The following is a 24,697-nucleotide window of genomic DNA, read 5'->3' on the forward strand; positions in this document are numbered from 1 at the left end:
TTACCAGTGAAGCCATCTGATCCTGGATACTGATTGATTCTTACAGTTAAAATACATAAACAATGCTTAAATTACTTCTAGGTAAACACTGTTCACTGTAGCACCTAGCAGACTATTATGATTAGTTTTCTTTCTATTGTTCTGATATCACAACCCTCTGCAACCCTCCCAAATGACAGAATCAGGAGATCAACATCCACAGTGCCAGCCTGAGCTTTCCGAAGTCCTGTTCATTCATTTATCAATAACAAACTTTGATCCTATTTGCTACGGTTTGGTTAAACTGCTATAACAAGGAGAATCTAAAACACGGTAGATTAAACTGAGTTAATTTATTTCTCTCTTATACAACAGTCTAATGCTAAGTCTATCAAGGTTGGTAGGGTGGCTCTGTCCTGTGAGGTCATTTAAGGATCCAGGTCCGGGTTCTTCCACGTTACTGTTCTTATCTATTTGGCTGGCTCACCTCCACAGCTGCTTTCAGCCTGCTGGATGGGAGAAAAAAGTCTGCAGCAAGTGGCTTCACATTTTAGGTGATGATCTGGAAGTGGCACACATTATCTGAGCACATCCCATTAGCCCAAGCTTAGACACACAGCCAGAGCCACTGCAAGGGAAACTGAGATACAAGGACTAGATAGGCTGCCAAGTGCCCAACTAAAACTTGGGGTTCTCTTTCTAAAAGGAAGAGTGAAAAATGGACATGGAAGACAATCTGCAGCCTAACCTATACTGTCCTGAAAGTACTTTGTAATAAGTCACTAATGTCCTCTAAATGGTAAGTTCAATCAATGAGTCTTATTATAGCACTAACTCTAACGACAATATTATCTCCAAGTCCTCCTGTTTGTCTAGCCTGCCTCTTCTTTCTCCTGCACCAACTCCCTCCACTCCCCCTTCCTCCCCTTTACTTTCTCTCTGGCTTTCTTTATACACTGGTATTCTCCATGCTTCTGTTCTGTGGCAGACCTCACTACTTGCTCAATATGCTTTTGCTTGATCATCTCATCTATGTTATGGTTTAACCTCCAACTTCTATCCTCATCCTGAACATCTACCCTGAACTTTAAGGCCATGTATTTTACATATATATATATATATATATATATATATATATAGCCTCTGAGACTTATCTACTTAAGTCTCACAAATATCTCAAACTCAACCTTTCCTAAAATGAATCCATAATCTTTTGCTACAAACTTGCTCTTTGTCTAGTATTTTCTATCATGGTAAAGACCACCACCATCTTCCAGAAAATGTGGAGAAACTATGCAGTTTTTCTTGTTTTACTTCCCACATAATCAGTCACCAAGTCTTCAGATCACAATTTTCTTAACATTTCTCACCTGTTCTTGCAACTGCTACTGTCTTGGTTCAGGATTTTCATATAAAGATTCTAATGCAATAGTTTCCTATCTTTTTTCATTTCTTACACCACTCCAATTCAGACTCCATATCTGGGTGATCTTGGTAAAATGCAAGTCTGATCATGCTATTCACTTATCTAAAAACCTTTAAAGGCATTCTCACAGAAGAGAATGAAGATAAATAACATAATACATAAGGCACAATCTGCTCACTACCTACCTCTCTAGTTATATTTCTTGCTAAATCCCTATTAGCCTATGTTGTAGCAGTGCTGAACAATTTTTTAGCTTACTCTAATGCATCATGGTCTCTCTTTATTGTCCCTGTGACTGTTCTCAAATTGTTGCTTCTGCTTGGATTGATGCCCTACCCTAATTCTCTATTAGATTCTTGGACATTAAGTTGCTAAGATTCAGCTCAAGTGTCAACTGCTTTATTAAGTTATATTTGTGGTACCTGTAAGGACATTCTTATTTATAACACACTATCCCCTTGACTACCAGGATCACACTTGACCTCAACTTCCTTCAGATCCATACTGTGTTACATATAAACTCTTACCACAGCAATCAAAACACTTGAATGCACTTCTTTTACATATCTGTCTCCCTTTTTTAGACTAAATATGAAGACAGCACGAACCAAGCTTATTAGTCTTTGCATTCCCAAGGCCTAGCACAGGGTCAATAACAGGCAATCAATAAATGTTTATTAAATTAATTGATAAAGATAGGGACTACACATACATGATAAGGGACTAGATGAAACAAATTATTCATAAAAGACAAATTACTGTGAGTAGATCAACAAAACATTGCCATTGTGAATAGGTTGCTCATTAGCACAATATATAAGATATTTAATTATTTTCAGGTAATTTCAACACTAAAAACCCTTCAGTTTGGCATCTGACTAGGATCAGGACTAGGCTCATTTGCCTATATTTAGAGCACGATTCAGGTGATAAAGTTTCCTGGAGGAGGAAAAGGTTGCTAGGGGCAAGAGGCCCAAGTAGATATAGGCTGTTTGTTATTCTAGGGAGTCAAAGGTTTAAGGCATTAAAAGTAATTTCTTGATGTTCAAAAGTCATAGTTTTAGGTAATCAAGTGATAGTAAGTTGTAGAATATGGGGAATGCTAAAAAGAAAAATCACCTTATGCTATCTCTGCCCTTGAAGAGAACTGTTTAAAATGTAGCTAAAAAGATAAGATATAAAAGCATGAAACAACAAGAATATATCTTTGTCTGCTGTTACCTTTATCTACTTCTTACTTCAGATAGTCCAATTCTGGTTTCTATCACCAGTTCTTAATATGTACAAATAGGCCAAGAATACTGGATTGGTAACATTGTAAAAATGAAACTCTTAAAAGTGTACCTAGATTATTTCACATTATCTTGACAAAAGGCTTTTGTGGTGAAGATGCTGATTATACTTATACTGATCAACTGTCAGTATACCAAGCAGCTTTGTTTCAATGCAACATTTATGAATTCAATAAAAAAAAAGAGCACTTGTAAATACGTATATGTACACAGACACACACACAATATGTCTTGATGCATTTTTTCATATATGGTGCTAGACACTGTTTTACAACCTTAGAATAAATATCACCATTACCTCAGAAATAAAAATTTAGCACTCATGGTTTGGAACAGTCAACTCACTTTTGAAAAGAAAGCAAGTTAGAATCAAATATAAAATGAATGCCTGAATGAATATAGTGCACTTCCTTTTTATCTGATATTAAATGTCTCATAAGGACACTTAAAATGTAAAGGAACAACGAAATCCTTTGTCCTCTCCCTTTAACCACCGAATTAACTCTTAGTTGTTACATTTTCTGTGAAGCCCTCCTGGAATTCCCAGGTAGTTGGCTCCCCCTTCTCCTGTATGCTCCTGCCATGTTGCTGATCATACCTCAAGGCAGAGCTTGGCTCACCCAATATCCAGTGCAACCCCCTTCTTTGCCTCTACAACAGAAGTTGAAAAGAAATTGAGTCCCTAGACTCCCTTAAAAGTACAGGCGGCCGTCTGACACAAATCTGGCCTCTCCCGTGGAAGACTTTCCTTTTCCAACAAAGCTCCAGGAGGAGAGCATCCTTAGCTCTTTCCCCTTCTTCCTGCCCAAAACACAGACATGATGCTGGAGGTTCGGCAGTCATCTTGTAACGGCAGGACTGGGGAAGATGGGGAGAAGGGAGTGGGAATATTGATGACACACTGTAGCCAATTGCTCAGCCTTAGACTGCGTACCCTCAGACATCTTGTTATGAGCCAGTTTCTTGTTTAAATCCCTGTAGTTGGAGTTTCTGTTACAGCTGAATTCCATCTCTCCTATAGCACTTCCTGTAGTCTATAATTGTCTGTTAACAGGCCTGTCTCCCCGAAATTAGGCTGAGCGCCATGAGGTAAGAGGCCTTATTATATTCATCTCTGTACCTTTAACACCTAGGATAATGCTTAGTATACGGTAGGTGCTCAATGAATATTTTGTTAAATAGGTGAAAAGAATTCACATCTGGGTCACAGTGCAGATGACTATTTAGTAACATAAATCTTACCCTTAGTGATCACATGCATCCAAATCAAAAGGAAAAACTACCTTGTCTCCCATCTTGTGTATGTGTGTACCACATACATATTACGATGTTTATCACTGTACTAGAAAGAAAATGGCACAATATTTATTTTGAATTAATTTATATGCATTTTAGCATAGTTTTGAGAAACTGTTTGTAAAGAACTCCATTATCTCATGATTTGGGGCCATGGTAGTATGATAAAATGTTCAGAACCTGAAATTTTCAACAGTTTGAATATATGCTTAATATTACCATTACCAAAGAACTTACTGATACAATTCAATTTTAGAGTCTAGTAAAAACAGTGACATTAAAAAAAATCATTCAAATATCTACAGTTACACATATTGTGTAATTTTATTCACTGGTGCAGGATTTCACAGCATATTTAAGGCCATACTCAATTTACACATTGATACAGGAGACACAGTAAAGAGAATTTCTGAATACCCCATAGTGTCTAATACAATGCTCAACACAGGTAATGTTATATTCCTTATATTTTTGTAACAGTTTTGAGCTGTTAACATAATATTGCAGATATATCATCTCCTTCTATCTTCACAGCAGCCATGTGAAGTAGGCAGTGCTATCTCTATTTTTATAGAGATTCTTAAGCTCAGAGAGGTTAAGAAACTTGCCCAAAGTCAGTCAGTAAGTTAGAAAACCTAGAGCCTTCTGACTCCAAATCTTGTGTTCTTTGCTATCGTTAGTTAAAAATTACCTATGGTTTCCCCGCTAAACATGTTAGGACGAGACTCAGATTCTAGAACTTATTACCTTTAGATATTCTCAACTGTTTTGTGCCTCTTAGAGGAAAATGAAGAACTCCGTACAATTGTACATACTATGTATCATCTGTTGAGCCCTTTCAAGCTAATGAAGATTTTCACAGACATCCAATTCACAAGTCAATTCAACAAATATTTACCAAGTTTCTATTAAGTGCCAGACATACTTCTGGTGAACAGTTTTACTGGAACACAGCCACGGTCATTTGTTTACATGTTGTCTCTGGCTGCTTTTGTGCTACAACGGCACAGCTGAGTAGTTGTAACAGAGACCATGCAGCCTGCAAGGCCTGAAGTATTTATTATCTGGTCCTTTACAGAAAATGTTTGTCATCTCCTATTCTAGGGCATTAAGGTGAATGAGAGACTGGTTTTCTGCATATTTTCACCATCTAGAGGGGACAAAGGAAAGGATCACATAGGCAAATATAATTCAGTGTGGTAAGTACTAAAAACAGAGGGACAGACCATTATCTTCTTTGATCCTCAGAATAATCCTAAAATGTTAATACTATTAATCCCACTGAGTTCAGATGTTAAGTGATTTACTGGCTATTAAGTTTCGGACTAGGCCTGGAATCTCGCTTTCTAACTGCAATGCCCTGCTCCTCCATCTGCACCCTTCCACCTCTGAACAACGTGCTAACCAGCCACCGGTGAATGACACACATGAAGGCTAGCATTTGCTGACAACTTGTACTTACCTGGTGGGCTAAGCGTTCTTGTTTTAATCTCTTTCACTTTAAAACAAAAAATTGATTCTTATAACCTCAATTAACTCTTGAAAGGCAGGCAGCCACCCCAACTTATTCACCAAACAAAAGACTAACAAATGAAGACACACACGGGCAATGAGACGTATTCTAAATTTCTTTTCATTTTATTTCTTATTTGCAAATAGTGACTATAGCTCACTTTTAGTTGATTTGTTCTCCTGCTACCCCTTGTGAAAATATAATTTTAACGTCTCTCCTGGAGTCATATCTAGCATCACTTCAAGATTTCACAGAAAAATTCATCATGGAAATATGGGGATGGCATGGCATAAAGTATAAATGAGGCTTCAAATCACTTCTCTCCAAAGACACTCAGATATGAAGCTATTACATTATTTATGAGGTGGCAAGTCATAAGTGTTAGATGAAAAAACTTGTCTACATTTGAAACATTTTCATAAAACTTATCTTTCAGGGAGCCTTCACTCTTGGAACAAGTCTCCCCTTTTCTGAGAAATATACCTAAGTTACCTGCATCAATCCTAACTCGTCTTAGTATTTACTGAGAATTTATGATGAGCTCAGTATTGCAGCAAATGACTTGCGCATATTATCTCATTTAACAACTTGACTATACTGACAGGCAGTATAATGTAGTGGTTACAGACAGAGGCTCTGGAACCAAAGTGACTGAGTTTGAATTCTAACTTCCCTTCTTACCGGCTGTGTGATCCTAGCCAAGTTTTCTAACCATTCTGTACCTCAGTTTCCCCAATGGTAAAATGGGGGATAAAAATCATATCTACTTCATAGTATTACCATGATGATTAAATGAGTTAATATATGCAAAGCACTTAAAGTAGTACTTATACACAGGAAATTAAATGTGAGCTATTTTATCCTCTCATCAACTCTATGCGATAAGTACTGGCCTTGTGTTGCAGAAGAGAAAACTTAGGCTTAGATGTTAAGGACTTGGTCAAAGCCACAAAGCTATTAAGAAGCAGAACTGAGAACTAAACTTGGAGGTGTGTGGTGCCAGAGCACCCGGCACATGTCACTAACAAAAACGATCTAAGGGCATAAAAATGAATGAGCTTACAATGGACATATTTGTGTCCGAGACTTACGCAACATATCAAAAGAATATAACAATTGCTTTTTTCAGTTATTTAGATGGTAAATTTTGTAGCTATGTCAATTCTGGGAGCCCATTTAAGATGCAGTTTCTTTTTAAAATCAATTCAGAAAGGCAGTGCTGAGTTCTGAGGGTCATCTGTCCTAAAAAATTTTGGAAACCAAACTTGCCCATATTAAATGGAACAGAAGTTGGGCATTCCAAGTAATCATAAAATGTGTGCTTGAGCACATTTAAAGCTATTTAGATTTTACTGGGGGTGAGGTAGTAATTCGAGTGAAAAATGCTGGTTCTACCTGCAAGCACACCTACTTGAATATGCTGAGAAGGGCTGACTGCCCCACCCATATCTCTACACATTCGATTCTCAGTTCAAGCAGCAAACTGCACCATAGACACTTGGAGGGTTTGACGATGCTGGTATTTGAGAGGGGTGCTCAAGTTTTACCATTAACGGGCTGCTTGATTCTTTTTCCTAATATAGCACAGATAATTTAGCAAAAACATGAATGTTATCAGCTAACATGGTTTTCCGTATTTTCTTAGCAGACTGATTTTTAGTATTTTTTACTCTCTAGTAATTGTTCATAAGACACTAAACATTTTGACTTACGTTTTTATAAAAGGCAGGCAGTTGAGGAAAGCTTTGTTCTGCATCTCACACATTTACCCTACTCAAACTAGGAGCAGTTAACTTACAGAGTGGTCTCAAACAGCTGAGTCACTACAATCAGCACTGTGCAATAAGCAGTGGTTACACATTTTTGTTGTAAGGTTTCAGTAGACTGCCTAAGGAGATAAATTCTTTGACAAAGTGTGAAGCAGAGAAAGAATAGAAAACAAAAAAAGCAAAGTTTCCTTTAGACTTTTTCCTCTCAGATATATAGCTGAGAATGCTAAACATCACTAAAAACAAATGACAGCTTATAATAACAATTTAAGTATGTTGTCACTTTATTTTCGTAATCTAAGAATAAAACAGTAATTACAATGTTTTAAAACTTTCTTTAACTTTCACTTCACAAGATTTTGATTCTCTCATGCTGGGGTACAACTTTTTCTATTTACTTAAAATAATTCTTTTCTTATAGGCTGTTGTCATTTTCTTTTCTTTTTTTTTTTTTTTTGAGGAAGATTAGCCCTGAGCTGACATCTGCGGCCAATCCTCCTCTTTTTGCTGAGGAAGACTGGCCCTGAGCTAACATTTGTGCCCATCTTCCTCTATATGTGGGACGCCTGCCATCACATGGCTTGACAAGCAGTGCGTAGGTCCGCACCCGGGATTGGAACTGGCGAACCCTGGGATGCAGAAGACAAATGCGTGAACTTTTAACTGCTGCGCCACTAGGCTGGCCCCGAGTGGTCATTTTTAATAACGTATATACTACGTAAGGGACGGAATGTGAACACACACTAGAGTAAATGCCATAGCTTATGTGTCTACCTTCTAAGTACAGTAAACAATCTAAAAGAGTGACCATACAAGTAAACATTGAAATACTTCACCTTTCCCCACAATACCCTACAATGGGTTATTTAGAAATGGTTGTCTTCAGGATTAGAGTAAGGATACTCATTAAAATTCCTTTTTATTATATAAATTATAAAGGATTACATAAATTACAAGGATTTTAATAAGTATTGTTATAGAAATTTTTATATTAAATACTATATATACATCTAATTTAAATATTACAGGAAATGTCTAATATGATAGGGTATTAATCCTACAGGCAAACTACTATTATTTCTCTTAGAGAATTGTTTCTTTCTAGAAAGAAACATGCATTGATCTATTTCTTTCATTACTAGCTTACCAATGAAAAGTCAGACCAAATAGCTTTCACCTACAGAAATATCTATGTTCCATTTCTCATAACTGTCCCTGACAGTAATTCTGAAAAGGACTCAAGTAGTAGAAAGAACATGGGCATTTGAGTCAATCTTTGAACAAATCTTGATTCTATTATATTCTGTTTGACTTCAGATAGTTAGTTGTCTGAGACAAATGGTTTCCTTATCCATAAAATGGAGATGACTATACCTGTGTATTTGGGTTGATAGAAACTAAAGGAGATTATACAAACAAAGTGCTGGGTACATATTAAGATTTTCCAGATGTTAGTTTCCTCTTTTGCTATATGGACCATCAAGAATTAAATGTTTTAAATTCCTATTCGTGTCATAAACTTCATCTCCCATTGCATTAAATTAAAAATAAAACAAACTCGTCCAGTAAGTGATACAGCATATGACACAGAATGTGATTTCAAATATTCTAGCAATCTCCTTTCTTTTGTTTTGCAATTTTTCTTTTTTTCCCTATTAGCTGCGATCATATTGAGTTTTTTAAATTCTCATTTATTTTCACTTTTTTCCTATGCTAATGATGTACCAGTTGGATACTATATTAGAAGTGTCAATGCATCTAGTAAACTTCTTAAACTAAGTACTTTTAAAATTAATTCATAATAGTCTATAAAGATTCTACTTTTGATAAAAGGCAGAACAAATAAGATTTCATAATATAATATTGATTATAATGTAAAAAAATGCATTATAATAGCTTATTTTAGCAATTACGGATTTTTGAAAGACCACAATCAATTTCCAAAAAAATCTGGCTAACCAAACTACGGACTAGCTATTAAAGAAGCTTATGTAATAATAAAACCTGGGGCTGGCCCCATGGCCAAGTGGTTAAGTTCGTGTGCTCCACTTAGGCGGTTCAGGGTTTCAGCGGCCTAGGGTTTCACTGGTTCAGATCCTGGGCACGGACATGGCATTCATTGCTCATCAAGCCATGCTGAGGCAGCATCCGCTATGCCACAACTAGAAGGACCCACAACTAAAAATACACAACTATGTACTTGGGGGGCTTTGGGGAAAGAAAGGAAAAATAAAATCTTAAAAAGAAAAATCAAAGTAATTTTGAAAAAGCAGCACTAAATTTTACTATGCTGATTTCATAAAGGTAAAAAAAATCTTTCATCTAAAATAAATAACAGCTCTACATGGTTACAATTGACCAGCCATCTCTGACTGTCACTTAGCCACAAAAATCAAGGCTCAGACATAAAAATCAAGGCTCAGACATAAATAAAAGAATGATATTATAGGCACAAGTAAAAGAAAAAATAAGCTAGTTAAAAGTCAAACAACTCAACTTACAATGAATAATTTAGCCACAGACACACATTTACAGAGACCTTTCTATGATAACATATTAGGGTATAATATACACGCAAATCAATACAGAAGATTTTTTCTCTAACAATGAAACCATATAACCACAAGGTCTCAATGACCTGCAGCATCATGTTTTGGGAATAAGGAATATAGAACAATGGTCTGGGTCCTCTATAGCATAGGAATAATTATTGTTTGTTTTGCTTGTCTTACGAGGAAAGACATACTATAAAGAAACTATATATAACTATAACTATAACTATATATATATAAAACTATCTCCATAGTTAGAGATATGCTAAAACGAAAGAGCATGTTTGGGGGCATTTTATTCAGTAAATGACTAGAGCTCCAAGCTAAAAAGGATCCCATGGAGGTTTTTATTTTCAGAGAATAAAACCCTTGGCTGGGTAGAAAAGGTCAGGGAAAGAGGGGGGAAAGAAGAGGAAGGAAGGAATAATTCAGTTCTTTGTTTTTATTCTGACTTATGAATTTATTTTCTAATTGAGATATAACTGGCATACAACATTTATTAGTGTAAGGTGTACACCACAATGATTCGATAAACGTATATATTGTGAAACGATTATCACAGTAAGTTTAGCTAGTTAACCTCTATCACCTCACAACTTTGTTTTTCATGTGATGAGAATTTTTAAGATTTACTCTTAGCAACTTTCAAACATACAACACAGTATGGTTAACTGTTTCTTTTATTATACAATAAGCAGATAGGCTGAGACCAGGGGAATTAAGTTGATGCTCAGGAAGAGGGCTGAGAGACAAAAAGAAAGCAGATGCTGGTCACGTGGCTTAAGCCCAGGCTCAAGCTGCGCCTCAACTGTAGAGCTATATGAGTCGACAAGGTCTCTTAACTGTTGAAGCCCATCTGAGCTGGGTTCAGTTACTTGCAGTACAAGTAGTACTAACTAATAAAGTACTGGAATTATATAAATCTTTCATGAACTGTAAATCAATATTTGTAGCTGTGACAACCAGTTTTTAATAGGGTAAGCAAAAATATTCCCCTAGGGATGAAATTACCTGGCGGTTCTCAAAGGTACTTTTAAATCTTTTCATGAGTGTGTGGGAGGGATGGACAGGAAGGAGAAAGACACGACGCCTGGAAATCTTGGTGAGCACATCCTACCAGATTCTGGATCTACTACAGCGGCAACAGTATTTCCATTTATTTTGGCTTTTGGAGAACTACATCATTCTTATCAGTATGGTGTGTAGTATCTAAAAACTACTATTGCTATAAACCAAAAAAACTTCCTCAAATCCCCCAAAATGTGCAAAACCACCATCACCACACATTTAAAGAAATGCAGTAATTGTGTTTAACATGGAGCCATAGGTAAAAAAACTCTAGTTTTAAAAGACCTGAATAAACTGGTTTCAGAACAGTGCCTTTAAAAAGTTGTCAATATAAGTGTTAAGAGACAATGTGCGACCTCCTTTCTCAATTTTCTCAATCTTACTAAAGCTTACTCTATGAAGCATAAAATCCTCTTCAGACTTAGTTGTAATAAAAGCTACTATTTACTGAGCATTTATTATGTGTCAGGACTGTGGCAATTTCTTTCTTGCTTCTTTTAACAGGGCTTATTTTAAAATCCCAAAAGAAATGTTATGAACAGCACTTTCCAGAGTACGGCCATGAAATGATAAGCCTGGGATTAATATTGGTGCCTTATTTTATGAAGATTTCTTGTCTTCCAACATTGTAAAACTCCAAATTTACCAGGATCTCAAGCACATCAAGACAGCAGATGACTTGGAGCGCCCTTACTTAAAGCAAACTGCCTCTAATAACCTTGGTCAGTATGTACTACAGAAAATGAAGCTTACGAATTTCAAGCCAGGGCTACTCAAAGTGTGGTCCATGAAACTGGTACCAGTCTGCAAACTGTTACTAGTCCAGGACAAATTTTCTACATCACTAAGTACAATGCTAGTTCAGCTAATTTGTTTTCTCATAGCAAGATATTCCCAATGAAGGAGATTGTTGATTTATATTCTAGCCCAAGCTCCTTACTCGTCAAGAACTGGTAACAAACAGTTTGTGGACCAGCTATTTTGAATAACATGGTTCTAAATCTCAGTTGTGGATATTGCCTCTAGTTTTCTGTCCTTGATGATACACAAACTTTAAATAGATTAACAAACAAATACTTAGTTTAAACAGTCATCCAGCAATGGAAACAGCAATAAAAATCAAATTCATCTCACCTTTGACAGAAGCAATTTCACACAGGAAACATGGCCTTCATAGACAGCAGACAGAAGAGGGGTAATATGATGTTTATCTGGAGCCTATGAAGTGAAAAACAGATATAAACTAGTGTACCCATTTTTCATTTCTTCTTTCTTTCTAGATCTAATTAAGGAACGCTTGTGACTATTTCAAAATCAGTGTTTACCTATTTGCCTTGCTATACAAAATGACTTCACAGCTCCAAGTTTCTAGTCGCCTGGAAAGCTGCCAGAGGCCCAAGCCTATAAGCATGTTCTCCCTGGGAACCAGAGGGAGCAAGGATTTGACCCCAGTCAAATCTTGGCTCTGCCACTTACTGTGTGACTAGTTACTTAACCTCTCTGAGTCTTAACTCCACACTATTGTAGAAATGCCAATGAGGTCCAGGAAGGGAAGAGAGGGTAGAATATAGCCAATGAAGAGGTAAAAGACTGCCAGAACTGGACCAGGTGACATGGTGTCCTGTGAAATGTAAAAAGTTCATCTCACTTGCTATCATAGTTACTTAAACATTTTTCCAAAACTCTGAAATGCAGAAGCTATAAAAGCCAAGAGTCAGGAGATGACTACTCCTGTCTGACCACTTGCCTACTGACTTTTGTCCAAAAATCCAGTTTAGATTTGTCATATTGACTGCAGAGTCCTATGCTCCATTGAGTGATAGCCATCTGCTACCTATAGATAGTGCTAACTCTCAAGTTGGTTTAGAACTTGAAACGGAAACTTCCTAACCTACAGTTTAAAAAAGTCAGTTTGTTCTGCTTATTTAAAAAAATCTGAACTATCTATTTCTAAGTTACAGGAAATTTAGTATAATTTCAGACTGTTGTCTTATTTAAAATGAGCTTTTATTTTACAAATCTATTAGAAAACAATTACCCAAAGCATCCAATAGAAATTTTTTCTAGAATGACAATGTTTTTTACATACATTAATATCTGCTCCTTTCAGGAGCAGAAATTCCAGGATTTCAAGCTGCCCACAATCTGCTGCATAATGAAGAGGCTTCCTTCCACCTTCTAGTGTCCGGTTGACATCTTCTCCCTAATAAGAGAAGCCAAGGGAAAAGAACATTTATATAGATGGTAGACTGAAGGTGGGAAATGAGACACCTGATATTTTTACTTTCTTAAAGTCTTAAGAGTTTCATGAAACAATTACCATTTCTTGCAAAGTGAAATAAGTAACCAAGAACTTGAAATTAGATTCTGGACAATAGTTAGCACACAGTATGATAGTAATTCAAATCATGATTAGTCAAGCTGAAAAACGATACACAATAATGCTAAATGTAATGAAATACATTACTGTGCTCTATTTCTAAGGAGTTCAATCAGCACAATGTCAAGAAGTGGCCACAAAAGACTGGTGAGCTCAAATACTGAGATTTTACGGAGATCATATGACATATATTTTCATTCTTTAAAGAAAGCATCACTACTTTGATGGAGGTAGACATCACCACATAGTAATCAGTACCAGCTATGAAGAATTTATTTCATACATTCACTCATTAAACTTTTGCCAACGCACTATTGTATGGCAGGCACTATGCATAGAAGGCACAATGGTGAGCAAAATCAGACATGGCTTCTGATTGCATGCAGCTCACCATCTAGTGTGGGGAGGCAGATAATCAAATAATAACATGATTAAACATATAATTTCAAAATATAACTGCTATAAAGGAAAGGAACTCAGTACTATACAAATACTTATCAGAAGAACATGATTACCTTGTTGATGGATAAAGGGGTAGGTATGGTCAGAAAATAAACTTAAGACCTCAAAAAATAGTTCTCATTCATTGAGGATTAACAGAGATTCTAACAATAACAAATACAACTACCCTCTCTACTGACCAGCGACTACAGGTTTGGGACTGTGCTACACACAGTATCTCTAATCTTTAAATCGTCCTAAAAGGAGAAAATCGCCATTTAATGTATGAAAAGTCTGAAGCTGAAAGAGGTTAACTAACTTTTTAATGTGGCTTAGTAAAAGAATAGAGATCTAAACCCATTCTGTTTCTATACCACCACGTTGCTTCCAATTCAGTATTCACCCCTTCTTTAAGGAAAGTTCAAATTTTACAGAGCAGCAAAATATCTGAAACAATTTATTTTCTCAACTATTATATTATTCACTTATCTTGGCTTGGTCAACTATCCTGAATCAAGATGTTCAGAGCCCTTCATTTGGCCCTTACGAGCTGTTCTTTCAAATGTAATCTATATGGATATAGAAGGAAGGTGTATAACATGCTCAAGATCACTGGAGACTGGGTTAGAGCTCCAACTCTATCACTTAGTTATGGGACCTTAGACTACTTACTTTCTAAATCTTAGCTTCCTTATCTGTAAAATGGGAATATAAATAGTTATACCTCACTTTAGAACTTGAAAAGGAAACTTCCTAACCTACAGTTTAAAAAAGTCAGTTTGTTCTGCTTATTTAAAAAAATCTCAACTATATATTTCTAAGTTACAGGAAATTTAGTATAATTTTAGACTGTTTTCTTAGTATATGTTACTATATGTAACATAGTACCCGACACAGGATAAAATATTTAATAAAGGTTAACTATTATTTCTGTGGATTTCTTATGCTGGCTTATACTGGTTCTAAACAGCTATCCAAAATAGGCTTAAGGCAGGTTTTTGCACAACAGCTGAAATAAAGATACAATTTAATGACAAATTTACATAGTAAGGGTGATTTGGTGTACCACCTTAGTCTTTATTCACAACTGCATAAATGTGAGTCTTTGAGGGGAAGAGAGAGATTGCTTAAACAATTCACAGACAAAACTAGTTTTCCTTTCATTTTTAATATTAACTAGAGAGGATTAACTGGATAAGTCTGTTCAGTGAAGCAAAGCAAAGAATTACCTGTAGTAAGTAATCTATAAGATTATCAAAAAGATATTTTCCTGAATCAAAATATGTGACATCTTCCTTCCCTACTTCGTATGAGCATGCAAAATGCATAGGAAATGGAGCTGTTGTAAATTTAAACTTTCTCCTTTATCCCTGCAGACATTGCCTTCACAATTCTTATTTTAGCAGACAAAAAATGACAATACTGGAAAGGCTTTGTGTGACTGACAAGAAAGAAGGAATCCTCTTCTTCAGGGCCTTAGCAAAAGCAGTACTGTAGAGAAATTTATAATACTAAATGCCTGTGCTGGAAAAGCAGAAAGGTCTCAATGATCTTTGTACATTCCACCTTAAACTAGGGAAAAAAAGGTATATAGAAATTTCTGTACCTTCTGCTCAATTTTGCTGTGAACCTAAAAATGCTCTAAAAAATAAAGTCTATTTTTAAAAAGCAAATTAAATCCAAAGTAACAGGAGGAAAGAATAAAAATCAGAGCAGGAACCAATGAAATAAGGAAAACAGAGAAATCAAAAGCTGATTCTTCAAGATCAATACAACTGATAAATCTCTAGCCAGGGTGATCAGAAAAAAAGTGAAAACACAAAGTGTTAATATGAAACTTTACAGAGTACCTTGCCACAAAGAAACTCATAGGCCCCAGATGGCTGCACTGATAAATTTTACCAAACATTTAAGAGAAAAGAATAATTCCATTCTACACACTCTTTCAGAAAATGGGAAGCATCTCAACTCAATCTATGAGGTCAGCATTACTCTGATTCTAAAGTGAGACAAAGATCTTACAAAAACAACACACAGGCTAATATCCCTCTGAACACAAATTCTAAATGATATTTTAGCAAACTGAATGCAACAATATATAAAAAGGATAATATACCATGACTAAGTGTGGTTTATCCCAGGAATACAAAGTTCGTTAAATATTTAAAAAGTCAGTCAACACAATTCACATTTTAACAAACTAAAAAAGAAAAACCATATGATCATCTCATTAGATGAAAGAGCATCTGACAAAATCCAACATCCATTCCGATAGAAACTCAGCAAATTAGGAAAAGAAGGAAACTTCCTTGGCCTAATACGGGGCTTCTACGAAAAAACAACTAATGTCACACTTAATTGGTGACACCGTGAATGTTTTTCCTCTAAAAGTCAGAAACAAGACAAGATGTCTCTGTTCTTACCACTTCTATTCAACATTGTACTGGAGGTTCTAACCAGTGCAATTAGGCAGGAAAAAAACAAACCAATTTTAAAAGGAAGAAGTAAAACTGTCTTTATTTGCAGATGACATGATCATCTATGTAGGAAATCCTACCAAAAAACTACTAGAACTGTATAATACGTAATTTTAGCAATGTTGCAAGACAAAAGGTCAATATATACAATCAATTGCATTTTTATACACTAGCAATGAATAACTGAAAATCAAAATTAAAAATATTTACAATAGCATCCAAGGATATGAAATACTTTGTGATAAATCTAACAAAAATACGAAATACCTATACACTAAAAACTACTAAAAATGTTGAGAGAAATTAGAGAGGTCCTAAACAAATGGAAAGATACACCACCTTTGTGGGCTGGAACACTTAATATTGTAAAGGTGTCAATTCTCTCCAAATTGACATATAGACTCAATGTAATACCAGTCAAAACCCCAGCAGGCTTTTTGGGAAATTGACAAACGGACCCTAAATTTCATATGGAAACGCGAACAATCTAGAATAGCCAAAACAACTGTGAAAAAGAATAACAAGCTAGAGGGCTAACACTACCTGATTTCAAGAATTACTAAAAACTGCAGTAATCAAGAAAGCACGTTATTGGCGTAAAATTATAAAATATGCAAATTAATTTATAGCGCTAGAAAGCAGATCAATGGTTGCCTAGAAGGAGGGCAGTGGGAGTGACAACAGGAAGGAGGGATTACAAATAGGCACTTGGGGGTAATGGATATGTTGTTCAGTGTCTTGATTGTGGTCTCACAGGTATATAGATGTCAAAACTTATCAAATTGTACACCTTAAACATCTGCAGTTTGTTGTAGTTCAATTATACCTCAATAACATAGATTTTCCTGACATCATATCTTTGTGGTTCTATCCTTATGAGATGCTAACAAATCAGTATTTGAGGTAGGATGAGGGCAGGGGTGACTAACAGTACCTTCATGAGAGACTTAGAGAGCAAAAGCTATTTGAGGTCAAGTTCCTTCACTGTTAGTGCTGAAGGGAAAGCTCTTGACTTCTATATCCAGTAACTCAACTAACTACATGGAATAAGATGTTTTAAAGTGGGATAAGAGAGGATCAACGTGACCCCTACTAGCTGGGTGGGCTTCAGAGATCAAAACCATTGTCTGGATTTCTGAAAAAATCTAAGTGGTATCCCAACTTCTAGCCTCCTTTCGCCTACTCCATTCTTTACTCTGCAGCTACAGCATCTTCTAAACACAAAACATGATCACATCATTCCCTGTTTAAAAGTACTCTGATGATTACCCATTGCTCCTGGAGAATAAAGTCTGAACAACTTCACACAGTTTAGAAGATTTGGAGTGATGTCCCCAGTGACTACCTTTCCTGTTTCAATTCTCACAGCATTCCTCCCTCATGTCCTCTGTTTAGTTAACTCCTACTAATCCTTCAGAAACAAGCTTTAATAAAACTTCCCCTGCAAAGTCACCTCTAACCCCCTCAACTTCGAGTAATGTGAGCCTCACACACGTGCCCAAAGCCCCTTTTATTTCTCTGTGTCATAACACTTATCACACTCTTACTTACTTTTGCATCTCCAATGCCTAGTATAGTTTCTGACACATACTAAACATTGATATAATAGAAGCTTTTTGATTGAACAAACAGTAAAGTTGCTCAAACAACAGACTTGGAAGGAAGTCATAATGACATCTTCCATTTCAAACACACACTGATAATGCATTAGTTATCTACTAAGAACAGCAATAACTTGAGATCAGTGGTGTGTTTACCAATGAAGGGGGTTTGATTGAATTGAATGACAATTTCACCAGGTTTTTAGCAGTCTGGATAGGTGGTAACTTCCGTAGTGGTAGTGAAATAGGGAAGTAAGACAGTGCTGTATCTAGTTCTTTTCTCCCCATACTCCAGGCTTCAGGGACATCACTGGAGAGGAAGCCAGCCACTTATTCTGTAATCTTGATTCTAATTTCATGAAATATCACCATTACAGAGAAAAAAAATCTAATGCTAATTTTATCTCCCCAGTCCTGTGGATAGAGGAGAGAGGCGCACAATCTCAATAGCTCCCTTAGCATTACACGGTAAGCTTACCATGTTTTCCTTTCTCTCTTGCTCTTCCACTTTCCAGAGACTATTTTAAATCTCTTCCCTTTTTATACACCTTAGACTTCTCTATCTCCTCCTTCCCTTTCGCTCTCAGCAGATAACCTCATATGCTTCTTTACTTCAGACATGAACTCCCTCAGGAACTTACCACCATACCTTCCAGCAACTGACAAATCCTCTTCTCCTATCTAAAGCCAATCCCTCACCTATGTTTTGCATATCATCCTTTCTTGTTTTCTTAGAAGTTACTCCTTTGTTTATCCCTTTTCTTGCCTGTGTTTTCACCTCTACAGCTCTACTCGCTCCTTCTCATCAGCATACACCATTAACAACGCTTCCACTAAAAAAAGCAAACAGCAACACAAAAACTTCTCCTTAGACTCAACTCTATTGTTTAGTTACTATTCTCTCTCTTCCCTTTCATTGCTAAACTTTCCAAAAGCATTGTCTACATTTATATTCAATTTCTCACCTTCCATTCTAATCTGGCTTCCACCCTCAACACTGTTATCATAACCATTTTTGCTTGAGGTTAATGACCTCCATGTTGCAAAATGCAAAGGTTATCCGGTTATCTCTTAGTCCTCACCTTAACTGACTTCCCAATAGTGACAAAGGTGATCACTCGTTTGTGTTTTAAACATTCTCTCTCGGCTTTAGTGACACCAGATTATTGTAGTTTTCCTCCTACCTCTCTGATTACTGCTTCGCTATTTCCTTTCCGGACTCATTCACTTCCACCAGAAGTTTAAAATAAATTTTTGGAATCTTGGCTATCAGATTGTCATCATATATAATTCAAAGTTGATAAATATGGTTATCCTTATACAGTCCTGTAATAATATCGATATAGAAATACATTGATTATAGAACTTCTGGGGGATAATACTTCCTTAGAGATAAAGTTTATATGTTTTTAAAGATATCATCGTGCAGTAGTATCATGTGTCACAGTTGGGCAGCAAGAACATTTTTGCCATGGTATGTGTGTAAATAATCAGGTAGGTCACAAATAACTCTGCACACAGCTTCTATTTACCATATACAGTCAAAGTAAAGCAGGTTGAAAACCTAACTTGTCATCATATCCTGGCTAGTCTAGCTTCACCTTTCCCTTTTAACAAGAATAATTTATCCAGGTTCATTTCACTCTCCTTTGTTTCACTGCAACATGAAGCCTGTTGGTTTTAAACACATAACATATTTTTAATATATTAAAATTGTTATTTTTACCATTTTTCTTGTAAGTTGTTTTGAACGATTCTCATTTTCTCTAAATATTGTATATTCCAGATATGTAATATATGTCATATTACAGATATGAAATAACACTATTACATAATATTTTCTGGTGAGTAGTTTAAATTAAATACACTCTATCCAGAACCACTATAATGACCATGAAATGCTTTAGGATAGGTTGACTCCCGGTGCTTCTCAATAAGAAGGGGGTTTTAGATTATGGTGGGAAGGAGAAAGTCTGTGTGAAATTCTACATCAAATGGAATCCAAGAAGAGTCTTAAGATTACTCTATATTCTAACAACTCAAGATTAGCATCTTCAGGTCTTCCCTGGTCCTAATAAGAATTATTCTTAGGGAAAAAAAATAAAACGAGTAATAACGCATGGCTAGTTTACATCAATAAGTTGGTGAATTCTATGTTGGGAGGAGAACCTAATTACCTAATTATTATAATATTATTTATTCCAATGCCAAAGCATGACATTTTAGGGCTAGACACTGGACAGGTTTTTCAACCTTTTGAAAATTAAATGACATTATTGGATATTGAGAAAGCTAGCCATGTTTCATTTCTCAAGTACCTTTTTTCTAAACAACCAAGAGCCTCAGCTATACTGATAAAGTCTCTTATTTGACTAGAAAGTTATTGGTATAACAGTCTACTTCTACCTTTAACATCAACAAATCAGCTAGTATTAATGAGAAATGACGGTCCTAGCCTTGTGCTAGGGACACCAAGGATACAAAAAAGTGGAATTGTGGGTCTCTGCCCGCAAGAACTTTATTCTTCACTGATAAACTAACTTGACAAAATATGTATTAATTGTATTACTCACTCACAAAAACATTAAATAGTCTGCGACACTAATTCTCTACTGAGTCCTTCTCAAACTTCTCCACTGAAGTGCTTCAAATAGGAAAGGGGAGAATACATGCTTCCCTGAGTCTGAAAGCAGAATCCTAAACAGCCAAACTAAAAATTCATACAAATATATCTGCACGAATATGCATACATCATATGTACATACGAACATATATGTGTTGTTTGTTTTACTATAACAGCCACAACCCCAAATCCACAGCTTTTGTTCCTCCCTCCTCCCCGTTCACGGATGCTTCAGGAATTTGGGCCATGTTACTCCAGGGTTTTGAGTAACTCCTTAGAAGACAGGTGACTATTAAAGAGCACAAGATTCTAAAACCCAATTCAGTCTCAACTGTTTCTGATGTTGTGGATATAGTACAATAACTGATTCTGTACCTTTCCTCTTGAGATCTACAGACCACTAGGCAATTCATGAACAGATTTTTAAAGAGTCTACAAATTCTTTTGCGTGTGTACACAATTTTCTAGGTAGAGTCCACGTCACTTTTCATCAGATTCTCAAAGAAGGCCAGGACCGCTGAGAAGTTAGGAGCCCCTTCCTCTATTAGAATGCATTACCTAGCTATCTAAACCTCTCCTATCTTTCACGGCCTACTTAAAGTTCTACTTTTATGAAGAGAAGTGGTATTAAATAGTGCAAAGAACACCAGACAGAAGCCTTCATCTCTAGTTACCTCTGCTACTGCTCACAATGGGGAAGTAGCAAGCTTGGTAGGCCAGTTTCCTCACTGGAAAATCAGTGGTTGGAGTAGATGTCCTCCAAAGTCTGTTTTTAGTTAGTTTTCGTGCTTTTTACTTTTATGGGTTAAAGGTATCTGGTGATCATGTCAATTTACAATTGCTCCCCCCACCCCTTTTACATTCTAGACTGAGAAAATAGGGTTTCCTGTACTTTCTAGCTATGAAAATAAAGTAGCTCAAAAGCTTAGATGCTGAAAATGGCGACTACAGGACACAGCTTTCCACATAAGATGGATCAAGCAAGAAGATTTAGTATAAGAACATGAACAAAGTAAAATAATTATACATTTCTAAGTCAAAATATTTTTTTCTTTTAAATCTATTATTACTTCGAGTTGTTTTACTAACATGGATTTAAAAAGATAAAGAAACACGTATTAGACACACTACTTACAATTAGATTAAATTCAACAAACATTTACTGAACCTACCATGAGTCAGGCACTGTGCTACTTGCTTTCAATAAAATAAGAAGGGCTGGCCCTGACTCCAAGAATCTGCTGCCTTTCTGGGAAGCAAACATGCAAATAAACGAAAGCCATTTAGTTGAGTCCTATAAGATACAGAGGAGCCTCAATGAAGTGAATGCTCAACAACTTAATTGCTGGGAATTTATCTTTTATTGCAATTTAGCTTTTCATGTATTTATATTCTGTGTTAATTACATTTTAAGTCTTTAAGGGTCAGAGACTACATCTTACACTTGTTTTATTTCACCACTATGCCAAATACGGTACTTTTAAACCTCAATAATACTTTGTTGTGATTGCTGATTATGAAATCATATTATAGAATGCTAAATTAAGAAATTATAGTATTCAATAAGGTGTCTACTGCTTTGGAGAGTGTGGGCATATGCATACATGTGTACGTGAGAGAATTTGCTTAGAGAAATGAAAATACATTATGGTGTATGGAATTCCCATAGGCCAAGTGGAAATCCAGGAGGTGCTATTTGGAAAGTATCTACCACACAGCATTTTTGTGAGGCTTTACTGAAATAATGTAAGGTGCCTGGCATATAGGAAGCACTCAACAAATGGCAACTGCTATTATTAATATTATTAGGGGCCTCAACAGGTCTCACTTGAATCTTTCTACCCAATTTCTCCACCTTCAACAATTCAACAAACGTAAATTAAGTAAATCAATATTCCTAAAGAGTAACACTGATCATGCCACTTCCTCACCTAAAACATTTCAACTGCTCACTTAAAACATTTCAACTGCTCTTGAACAGAAAATCCTCATCTTGACACTCAAGTCATCTTCAATTCAACACCAACTTAACCATCCCGGGCTTTCACTCTCATACATACACTGCTCCCAACACACCAGCGCCTTCCCACTTCTGGGAAACCTCATGTTGTTGCCTTTCTTTGCCATCATCATCCCACTTCCATTCATGTCTTGATCTAGTGAAATTCCACTTACCCCTCAAGATCTATTTTCTCTATAAAACTTTTACCTGATACTTTTCCCCCTGATACTCTTGATAGGTAATTCCCTCCTTTTAATCCTCACAGTTCTTGTTTATATGTCTCTTACTACATTTACCTTTATTTAATTACATATTTAGTATTTACGTACTTCAATGAAAACTCCATTAAAGGGCAATGCCTTATTTATATATATCGGTGACTTGTGCATAACAGTCCAACTTAATGAATTAGTGCAGTCATTTATACTTTGTCACATCTTTGTCACGCTACGTAACCTGCTGCTTACCAAAACAACTACCACTTCACAAAGAGGCATTTAAAAACATTATCAGAGTGTTTGAAAGTCAAAGAATCTTCAGTGTTGGAAAGAACTGTAAATGTCATCTAATTCAACCACTCATTCTGTGTTTGAATCCTTGCTTGTGCCCAACCCACAATTGAAACTCTCTAATAAAATGCAACTCAAGACCGTACTGATCGGTCCATTCCTGCTTTAAATGCTGGAAAATTCACAGTTTACTGATTCTGGTTCTATCCCTTGAGGACACATGGAACAAGCAGTCCCTATTTTCACATTATATTATTAATTGTGCTTAGCAGTCACATCATACTATAACTAAAATAAAATCTTTTCCATATGATTTGCTGTTATCCTGAACTTCAGTTACTGATTTTCTGAGTATACAAGTAGGGCCATTATATTAATTGCTATTAAATTTCATCTTATAATGGTCATTTTATTTTTCCAGGCTGCCAAGTTCCTTCTAGATTCTTATTAAAAGGAATTTGTAACTCCTCATCCTTCCCACCCTCCAGTTGTACCTGACCTATCTTCACTATGGTTATCCAAGACATTTACTAAAATAGTAAATAAGAAAAGACTTAGGAATGAGCCCCATCAGTGTTCAGGAAACTTCCTTCAGTTCAATACATAAAGACATAGGTAGTAAGTTTGGGTACTACCATTCAAACAGTCTTGAATCCAGTTCATTACACTCTCCTCCAACCAGCCTTTCCCATCATTTCCCCAAGCATATCATTGAAACATCCAAATTTCAATGAAATGTTTGAGATTTCCTTTATCTAACAGTCTAGGAACTGCCAAAAAAGGAAATTAATATAGCAGGACTTATTTCTAAGTGATCCCTTCATAAATGTTACACACAACCCCATCGCTACCACACAGACACACACACTTAAAATATAAGACATTCATTAAATTAGATTTGGAAAATAAGAGATGTTTCTCCTAGTGAGTCCTGCCATCCAAAACACAATGATTATTACTACTTTGCTGTACGTCTGTTTAATTTTTTCTACGAAAGTAGTTACTTAAAGTTATAATCACACTATTTACATAACATATGAGATATCTTGCTATCATTCTTGAAAGCTACACAATATTCTGTTAAGTAGATATACCAGTTTACTTAAGTATTCTCCTAACTCTGGACATGTAGATTAATACCAAGTACCCTGTAACATTAAAGTTCTTATTTTATAGAGCATAATATCATATTTCATCAATTTCAAAGCACACAGTTTCCTGTGTTTTAACATCTCTGAAATTGTCACAAAATAGAAAAAAAAAAATCTTACCACTTTGCCTTGGTGAGCGGGGAAAGGGTATTTAAGGCTTGATTACGTGCTTCGTAAAAACACTAACAGTCATTGCATATGCCTGTCTTTGCAACAAAAACTAATACGTGACTGGATCAAGATGCTAGAATGTGAAGTAGAGAATTGGATTATGCTGAATTTGGAGAACATAAAATGGTGAAATTCACTGAAACCAATACTGCCAATATTATTCTCATGAAAATTGGGTGAGTGTGGCATCAATTAATATTAGTTCAGAAATTAAATATTATTATAGAAATTTCATATTTTTAACAATGTAATGAAGATATTAAAAAAATTAAAACCAAGAGGAACACATTAAACCCTAAAGCTAATACTAAATGTTTGGAAGTTCTGACCTCATCTGAATTGTGTCCACAAACTGAAAAGGAAAGCAAACTGACCTCCAGTATAAGTAATATATGCTCAGGGAAACATTCCCTGCTATGCCTGTCCCAACGCGTGTGAAAACAAATA

General features: G+C 35.9%; 1 protein-coding gene across 1 annotated transcript in view; it reads right to left on the bottom strand.

Moving 5' to 3' along the window:
• The window catches only part of MTPN (myotrophin), a 57,343-nt gene that overhangs the window by 8,790 nt on the left and 23,856 nt on the right, over positions 1–24,697 (bottom strand). Inside the window, exons 2-3 of the mRNA XM_046669865.1 lie at positions 12,985–13,098; positions 12,030–12,113 (exon numbers count right to left, since the gene is read on the bottom strand). Of these exons, the coding sequence (XP_046525821.1) occupies positions 12,030–12,113; positions 12,985–13,098 (198 nt within the window). The remainder of the gene's footprint in view (positions 1–12,029; positions 12,114–12,984; positions 13,099–24,697) is intronic.

The sequence above is a fragment of the Equus quagga genome, chromosome 8 (assembly GCF_021613505.1).
Source record: "Equus quagga isolate Etosha38 chromosome 8, UCLA_HA_Equagga_1.0, whole genome shotgun sequence".
Taxonomy (NCBI): Eukaryota; Metazoa; Chordata; class Mammalia; order Perissodactyla; family Equidae; genus Equus; species Equus quagga.